Source organism: Morone saxatilis, unplaced genomic scaffold, assembly GCF_004916995.1.
Source record: "Morone saxatilis isolate NCDOM2014 unplaced genomic scaffold, NCSU_SB_2.0 Contig5, whole genome shotgun sequence".
In the NCBI taxonomy this organism is placed as follows: Eukaryota; Metazoa; Chordata; class Actinopteri; family Moronidae; genus Morone; species Morone saxatilis.
Window position 1 is genome coordinate 16,081,953 of NW_023340095.1, and position 9,623 is coordinate 16,091,575.

Consider the following 9,623-nt stretch of genomic DNA (forward strand, 5'->3'; position numbering starts at 1 on the left):
GTAAAACCTGGAGGCAGAAAAGTTTGTTATCTGAAAAAAAGTCATACTTTTACTGAACTAACTAACTAACTAACTAACTCACTAACTAATGTGGTGCTCCACTGCGTACAAATGCAGATCAGGAGCCATTGTCTACTATTCATTTGCAGAAGACATATTGATTGTTCCACTTCATACAGCTCACTTTTTTCTTTACCCTTCTGAGCATATTTTTGGGTAGCCAAATGGCTGATTTTGACATCAACAGGAAGTTGGTGTTATCAAAGGGAAACACACACACACACACACACACACACACACACACACACACACACACACACATGAAATGTGTTACAGAGACTATTTTTCTCCTTAAAGTCCCTAATCAGCATTTTCTTTTTGTTTCTTTTTTACCTTTTTTCAGCTTTAAAAAAAAAAAAAACTTATTTTGGATTTGAGGAACACAGCTCAGCAACATTACTTCACAGCTGGAATGTTTTGCAATTTGGAAAAGTTAGTTCCTTTGCACCAAGTGTGCCAGCTCACAGTCAGCTGAACTGCAGGACGTTATGCCACTGTAAATAAAGACTGTCTAATATTAGACAGATTACTGCAAATATTCCTTCCTCACATTAGTGCCAGTGCTGTTTTTGAAATCCTAAAACACCAGCTGTAGATTTTATGAAGATATGTCAAACTGTTCCAGTTCTAGTTGTATATTAGTGTTCAACCTGTTTCTGTGGCATAAGGGAAGACAGAGAGTACACTCAAGAAAAGGAAAAGCTGAGTTTTTCTTGTTCATCTGCCCTGTTTGTCTCCTATATGGGACTGTTAATATCAAGATGTGTCATGCAAGATGTATTCATGAACCACAAACTCCGCATACAGCTTGCAGATCACGACCACATACATGAGATAACTACCACATGCAGCGTTGACAGTTAAACTCGAATCTGCAAACCGGGGCTCGAGTCAGTAATAATGCCTGCACCCACATTAACACTTCATACTCAGTGCATGTAAGGAACTGTGCATTGTGCAACCTGTAAACGCCAACATGTGCTTACACCAGCATGCATGAGATCACAGTACACCCCTTTGTGTGAAATTGCACTTACTCAGCGTAAAAGATTTCATTTGGTACAGTAAAGATACACCAAGTAAAAAGTTTATGATCTAAAACCTACCTTAAAAAATGCAGTCTAATGCAACAAACTTGAAATAAATCCTACTTCCATGAAGGTCATGATGTTCGTGTTTTGATTTAACTGTTTTAGAGAGGTGTTTGTATGGTAAGTTTTGAGACTATGTAGTTTGTGCTGCTGTTATATTTTATGGTGTCATAGTAAGAGGTGTTTATGGTGATATTTTGTCCACAGTACACCATCATCATATCAATGAAGAGTATGAGAAACACCTCTCAGTATAATGCAGGACAGTTCAACAGCACCACAAACTACTGCCTTAAAATGTCCTGTCTGGCAGTCAAACCCATGCTGGATTTTACGAAGCGTATAATACAAAGACACACTGTGAATGTGTCTTCTTCATAAAGTTGTCTAGTTTGGGAGTTTTCATCTTGCCTTGAAAGAGGGTGATCATGTGACTAGCAAGAAAGGAAACTGGTGTTTTGGCTTATCAGACGTCATCCTGCGTGTTAGAAAAAGGCAGATGTTTGGGTGGAAAGCGGTTTGGAGAGGGGGAAGAGAAAGAAGAAGGGAGGGATTTGTTGGTCACATGTATTTTATATTTCTTTATCATGAGGGGTGTCAAAGATTTTCAGTGTGTCTGGATGGGGTAGGAGGACCTGCTTCACTCAAACTGAGCTTATTGGACATAAATAGAGAAAGTGAAATAGCTAAACTAGGGTAAATGGCATGATAGCGCAGGCAAAACCACTCAGCTCAGTCAGATGTCACTGTAGGCAGTGTTCAGGACTTAGGATTTAATTAAAGACTAGACTTGATGATCTTACTGGTGTGAGAGGCCCTGTGGTAGCTAATTTACAGAGGAACCGGAGATAACTGGAGATGAGGGACGCGATGTGGATTTATGCCATCTTCATCCTCTTGTGGTCTGAAGCATGGAGCCAGGATGCAGGTTTGAACATTTTACACGCATTTTATTCACATGTGGTTTTAGTACTGAATTGTTTTTTCTTGGTGAGATACAGATTTTAGATTTTTTAGAGGTGCACAAAACCTCCACAAAGATTAAGGAAGTGTTCACTGTACTGTACAGTTGGCAATTTATTGGTCTTTTTTGAATTTATAGCTGTCAACATGCATTAAAATTCAAATATCACACTGCCATAGTTCATTATTCTTATGTAGTAGGATGAGTAATACATTGTAAATGTAAGTGGTTAGCTGCTCTGAGATTGTCGCGGTGTGACTCAGTGAAGACAGTTAGTGGAACATGCATGGAGGTGGGGTAATGCAGAAGCTGACAATGGAAGAAAATGTTCCATAATAGATGTATGAAAAAGTTGGCCCATATTTTCTAAATGAACAAGCCACACGGTGCCACTAGTTTCTGCAGTGGAAATCATGACATATCACTACGATGCAGTTTTTCTCCACTGTGGGGTCTCTGAAAGGTGGAAGTGACACAACTGTTTGAGACGTGTGGTTTTGCCACCCCACTTCATGTTTTGCTTACACTACCTGTCAGAAGTAAACAAGTCTCAGACCCCCGTGACACTAAATGTCAGCCAATGAACCGTGGATGTTGATGTCATGAGCTTCTTCTACATCGTGAGACCAAAATGGGAAGATTATAACAATCATAGTTTTATGTTTAAGCTTTGGTTATTTCCTTCTTCTAGATGAGTTTTTTCTGTTTGGAAAAAGTTCAGGAATCAGTCTGTGTTCTTTGATTTAGCCCCTCTGCAGCTGGTCATGTTAGACCAGTTTTAATCACAAGCCTTCACACCTTAACTAACTACACTAAATAAGGAATAACAGATGAACCACCTTCATTGTTGCTCTGCTGATTGAACACTTCACTAACTTCTGTTTTACTAACTCTGTCCTTACATCCACGCCAATCTCTCTCAGAAAAGAATCAAAACACCTCTGCAAACTCCAACACTACTACCCCTTTCAAATATACCGGTAAATCTTCTCCTTTTTCTCTCTGGTTATTTTGCAAGAAAGAATAAAATGTTTAATAAGACTATTAATATTAGAATATTAGTAGTGAAGGCACAGGAAGCCGAACACGGCAAAATACATTTCTATGCCTCCTTTCCTTAGTAATCCTTATTTCATTCATATTTAGTTAAAATGAATTAAGAGATATCTTTTCTGCAGCAGACATGTTTTATTGTTGTTATTTTAAATACATTTTGGAATGTAATTATAAAATATTAAGAGGCTATACCAAATGTGTGTATAATTGCATAATTACGAAACTTTTGTTTATTCAAAAGATCTTAAAAATACATATATAGATTTCGGAACCTTTGCATCATTGTAAAATTTTGTTTTGAAAGATCCTAGTTTAAAGGATTTCAGTTTTTCAGATGGAATTTAATCATTATCATGTTAGGCAGTTCATAATCAAATGTTGAATCCAAAATAATTCCTAAGAAGGTTTCCTCCTATTACAATCCATATCCATATGGAGATATTTTATTGTCATTATTAAACATAAACCAGCTATATGGTTTAGTTTATAATGTGTTTTATCATGCCATTTATAGTTTATTTTATTTTATTTCATTTTTCACTTCCATGCAGAACTGAATACTGAATAGTTTTATTCTTTTGGTTTTGCATGTTTTTGTGTATATTAGGACATAAAGTGTACCTTGTTTCATACCAGAATAAAATCAAAACATCAGCACAATAATTACACCTTTATTTGCAAACATAATGCAACTTATTTTCTTTTTTTCAGTTGACAGACGTACAACTTTCAACCTGGGGAGTGATGCTGACCTCACATGCAGTGATAAGACATTGAATGAGACAATATATGTTATCTGGAAGATAGACTTGAAATACAAAGACTGTAAGATATCTTTTAGCAATGATGGCCGAAGTATAGATTCCTGTAATGATGGGAAGTCCCTGCAAAACACATCCAGTGATAAATCATACCTGCACATCCCAAACTTCTCAAATGACGACGTGGGGATCTACAAGTGTGAGATAGCTTACAGGGGAGGAGGTGAAACTTACAAGATTGATGTGTCTATCACAGGTATGAATTCTCTCCTCACAAGGATAAATTAATTCAAAAACCACTGAACTTCTTAAGGTGTCAATTCACCAAATCACACCTAATAAAACAGAACATTCTGCTTTCCTCTGGTGTCATCTGTTATACTGCATGTTTGTTTACTTGCCCAGATTTTGAAATATCTGCTACTGATCATGTTTTCTTCCATTACACAAAGGGGGGTAATGGGATTTATTTTCAGTTGCTCTGAACTTTTTAGACACAATGTCCCTATTACTCTGGATAATGCATCTTACTGTCTAAAAATGTTATTATACAAGTGAAACTGTGAAAAGGCAAGCAAATTAGAACTTTATCTGCATGGTTAGAGATATTCAGTGAGTCTTATTTCTCCTGTTTTGTCTTCCCTGGCTCAGTTCCTCCCACTATATCAGCCTGGTTAGAGCGTAAGGACAACATGGTGGTGGCAGTGTGCAAAGCTGAAAGAGGAAAACCTGCAGCCAGCATCACCTGGAGTCATATGGAAAACTTGACGGCTGGGGAGCATGTGATTGACTCAAATGGATTTTTTACAGTCGAAAGTCGTCAGGAGTTACCTGAGGGAATGAATCCAGAAAACCTGAGCTGTGTTATCAGGCATCCATACTGGAGAGAGGAAAAGATTTTGGTACCAGAACACGGAAAAGGTGCAGAATGGATAGCACAACAGAAAGGGTTTAATCTCTGGGGTTAGTGCAGACGCTATAATTATTAAATATAAAGCTGTTTTATGTTTTGGGTAAACAATGACTTAATGGTGTTTCATATTATAGTGATAATTATAATTTAGAATAGATTAGATAAAATGATTTGATGTGTAGTATTGATGTCCAGCACATTATTAAAAAACCTTTAATCTTCACTCACAGCAGGTTATGGTCTTTGGCTGCCCATCCTTATTGTTGTGGTAATCTTTGTGCTTCTGATAGGACTTTTATGTTATTTTGCACAAAAGAAACTAATGTTGAGGTAAGAATTTAAATTTGATGAAAAATGAATCACTAAAATGACTACTTGCATTCTTCTTTGTTTGGTCACTGAGCTGGGTTGTGTATCCACCTTTTTCCAGGCAATGCCAGCAGTCCAACACCTCACCATCCAAATCACCACCGGTAGGTAAACTCTGCAGTTCTGTGTGTTTTACTGCACACTGTTAAGTTTTGTTTTGTGACACCTCTTTTTTTTTCAGGTGGAGGATGTGGAGGAAGTGGAGCCCTATGCCAGCTATGTTCAACGTGTAAACTCTATCTATAACTCATCTGCAGATTTGTTCACATAAAATCTTGCACATGCATCAGTGAGAAACTGAGGGCTGCGAAAGTGAGAAATGATGAAATAGTAAAGAGAGAGAGCTGAAAGTCTTCCGAGAAGAGAGGGAAGCCTCTTAGTTTAATTCTACTCAAAACTCTTCACTGATGGAACAGGGGACGTACCTAATGTCACTCACTGGCTCCTATGCACCCTACTTGCAACCCACTGCTCTCTGTGTGTGGGTCTCATGGAGAACATTAATAATAACTACAAATGAACAGCTGAATTGTAAAGAATACCCTCTTCAGACGGATGCTGCACACAAAGACCACAGAACTAAAGACTTTTGATGTTTATGTGAAATACATGGGCGGCAATTATATAATGATAATGATTATTATTATAGCATGTATTTATAGATAAACTTTAAAGAGATGCTCACATTTGAATGGATTATTGCTGTAGTCAAGCCAGTAAGAGTGCCAAGTAAAGAACACAAGTGTAATTCAGTTATGAAATTGCCTCAAGATAATATGGACAATATTCTTATATCTTAATGTATAATTATGTAATTGTGTTTATTAAAAATACATCTGAACTCACTGATCTCTTTATAGCTCTACTAAAAAAAAAAAAACTAAACTAAAAAGAGCACTACAATAGTGCACATGAATTTAATTTTCCACTGACAGTGAGTCAGGAGTATGTGTGTGTGTGTGTCAGTGTGTCCTTTGTAGGAGCAGAAAGGTACATCCAAATAAATGGTGAGTTTTGGAATTTGTTTCAGTACTCTCAGACTGAGTGTCGACCTATTTCTAAAGAAACCCATAATGGGGATAGGAAATAGAAACCGGAAAGACTGTTCTGCCATCTACTGGTGAAGATTAGAACAAATTAATCATCATAATCATTTTAGTCTTTTATTCCAAAGCAGCACACTACAATCTCTCTAGCTCTTCCTTCATCTCCAACGCAGAATATTACATTTGGCGGTATGGCTCGTCTTCCGGGACCTCCGCTTTAGTCGACTTCCACGCCTGCTTCGACGTGGACAAACCTTAAGGCAGGGAGAGCACACTCCTGCCCTCTCCATGTGCATCACCCAGTCTGACGATTACCAAGTTTAAAGAGAGAGACAAGCGAGAAAGCAGCAGCCAGAACAGCCAGACCCACCTCAGGGTAGCCAGAAACATTGAGAACAAGCATCACAATAGGACAATCGAGAAAAATCGACATTGATCACCATAAGTTAGAAACACCCATAAAACGGGAGGAGCTGGGGTGGAGGTGGGTTGCAATACAAGGCTTGTAGAGGAAGCAGCAGAGATAGGCAGGCTAAAGCAGCTTAAATAAGGCGCCATGATGATATTTGCCAAATTGGATGCTTGAAGGCAATCAGGTGAGCTGTCAGCTGACTGTGTTGATGGTTTCCAATAGGCAAAAGCTTAGAGGAATCAGCAGATCCCACTCAGAGCGAATGCTCACCTCGTCACGTACTGAACCTAAGCTGTCGATCTCATTTATGATAATCAGCTGTAACTGGAGAGCTCGTAGCTCGACATTCGTGCCGTGTATAGTCGTCTGAGTAATACTAATAATATGCACTTAGGCTACATCTAGAACTGCTGAAAGGTTTGCAGTTTTTCAAGTCTTTCTTAAATCCATAGTCAGATGCCTACATGGATATTGAAACTAGTTTTGCTGGCTGTAATAATTCCTACTGTTCATTCAGACCATTAAGAGACACCTTCTTAATGCATTTTCAGTGTAAGTGATTGGGAACAAAGTCTTTCTGTTTAAACTCTTAAATCGTAGGCTGCAGCAACTATGAGTTATCTTATCCTCATATTATTACAGAAATTAATTAGAAACAAAGGTATTTCTGTCCACAAAACATGTCACACTTGGATTTTGTTTTTCAGTTGTCTGTTTATGGTCATCTACATGACTGAAATGTAGCAAAAAACATTACTGAAGATTTGACCTGAAGACAAAAAGGGATGCCATGACTTATTTGAAACAATTGATTAATACAGTACAACAGTATAATGAACAAAAGTGTTACATTTTTAAACTTAATCCTACCAGCTGGGGTACCCATAGACCCTAGGTATACTTTTTGTTATGTATCATAGGTGCTTTATTCTGTCACTCCAATTTTTCATGACTTTGTCAGTTTGTTTCTAAGGACTTACAACATGTTGTTTTCTGGTTTAATTTGTGCTTTTTAATACAAATATTCTGGGGTCCAGGGGGACCTCAGTCATAAACATCCAATTTCACCTATGCAGTTTTAATTGATGGAACTATGTAATGAGTTTATGTTTTTGTTGACATGTGCTGCCAAAGAACAATTACAATAAGAACAATGTTAAAGAATGAAATGAACAAAAACAATGTGAATACAAATAAATAAATAATGAAATAAATATGTATTTGTGGTATATTTGGGTTGTGTGCAGCAATTCTCAGGAAACATTACATTCATTGACTGGATAAGGTGACAATGGCACAAATTGCTACATTTTAAGTTATACATGTTATTAGTATACCAAGTTGAGGCAGCTTAATGTGGGGTTACGTTTCAACAACCAAAACTTTGGTTCAAGTTGGAGAAAAGCTTTGGCTCTGTTTCAACAGAATATACATAAAGATTTTTTTTTATCTGCAATAGAAAAAGTTAGTGACAGCAGGTGTACTCAAATTAGCCAACCTGAGTACAGCAACATTTTCTGTTTACAGGGTTACAGAACTGTTCTTTTCCTTTCATGGTGGAAAAAGCACATACACCCCTTGACACTGAAAGTCACACTGAAAGCACCAAATCTGAATACACATTTTTCTACAAGCAAAAATGTAAGCCATCTAAATAATAAAACAATATTTGACACATAGTGACATTAAGATCCTCAGTCAATCAGCTGAAAGTATGCTGTACATGGATTGGACTGGATTTGCTGCTTTGGAGACGTTGCTATTCTTGATTATGTCCCAAACTGTTGAGACCTTTTGTATGATTGACCAAAATTCCAAAAACAAGTCCAGTTTCTTTTCCTGTCTCATTGATTCCAGATAATGTGCTAATGTGATGAAGTTCCAGGCATATCACACTAAAGAGCTGCAGTTTATCCTCCTGAGGTTGTGTTTCCTCTGTAAAGAGGTTAAATGTGATGCAAGTTTGTCTTCTTGGGGAAGGAACACCACCGTTGTGTTCAGGCTTGAGGTTACCTCAAAAGTGGAGGGAAACATCATGGGGCTTGGTGTTTCCACAACCAGCTGCTGTTGACTGTGGGTGTTTGTTTTTTTAATCTATCACAGTTTCTTCACTGAAGATGATTGAGAAGATTTGATGAACAGTTTGACTGGAAACTTGGCAGTTCAACAGCAAACAAGTTATTGGATGTCATTACACAATATTCACAAATATACACTTTCTCCCGTTTGTGATATTATCTACTGGTCCTGCATCTTCCAACAGCATGAATGAACGTTGCCTCTAGTTTCGGTTCACCCCATGAGTACATAATCATCTTCACATTCATCTTTAGATGAGCTGTCCAACTGAGGTCGAAGTGCTGCTGGGACATTAACTGTTGCATAGTCACAATCATCATCGGTGGTAGCTCTGAGCAGTTTCCTTTAGTCTGAGATGGGGAAGTAACAGCTTCTGGACCTGAGGTAGAGTTGTTCCTGGCTGGTGCAGTAACTCAAGCAAACCGTTCTCATCCAGGGGTACGCAAGAAGGTCTACAGATGGAGAAGCTTTTGCGTTGGTTGTTTGTGGGCAGCAGTCCTTGTTTGTTTTGCAGGCATTACTTTTCTTTTTACAAGACTAATTATGTCTGTAAAAAAGATCACTTCACACAGACACATGCAGCCAGCAACTGCCAAGTGGTACGATAGGAGGGAATGCGTTGTTATAGTCATTTATAGCAAACAGCAAAGATGTTAAAGTCATTTTTGATAGAGCAAAGGTCGGTTTCAGTTGTTTTGGAGGAACTGTCAAGGTCAAACATAAACAAGAATCCAAACACAAGCGCAAATGAAAAAACAATTTTTGTATTTTGGGGATTGCAGTATTTTGAGGTGTATATTGAACAATATTCACGCTAAACAAAGTATAAAATACATATGTACATCAGTATTGTCAGTAGTGTAGTGAGTGTG

At 37.8% G+C, this 9,623-nt stretch overlaps 1 protein-coding gene across 4 annotated transcripts; it reads left to right on the forward strand.

The window, feature by feature from the left end:
- Nucleotides 1–1,276: 1,276 nt before the first annotated feature.
- si:ch211-214p13.9 (cell surface glycoprotein CD200 receptor 1) lies at nucleotides 1,277–6,385 on the forward strand. 4 transcript variants are annotated; one of them, XM_035675966.1, is made up of 7 exons: nucleotides 1,277–2,079; nucleotides 3,039–3,095; nucleotides 3,883–4,188; nucleotides 4,584–4,895; nucleotides 5,079–5,175; nucleotides 5,276–5,318; nucleotides 5,396–6,385. In XM_035675966.1, exons 1-7 carry the CDS (start codon nucleotides 2,010–2,012, stop codon nucleotides 5,483–5,485), a joined length of 975 nt encoding a protein of 324 aa, XP_035531859.1. In that variant the 5' UTR covers nucleotides 1,277–2,009; the 3' UTR covers nucleotides 5,486–6,385. The 4 variants fall into 4 exon arrangements, with proteins under 4 accessions (XP_035531859.1, XP_035531858.1, XP_035531860.1 ...); XM_035675965.1 differs by having other exon boundaries at nucleotides 1,278–2,079; nucleotides 5,076–5,175; XM_035675967.1 differs by having other exon boundaries at nucleotides 1,279–2,079; nucleotides 4,584–4,853; nucleotides 5,076–5,175.
- Nucleotides 6,386–9,623: the final 3,238 nt, after the last annotated feature.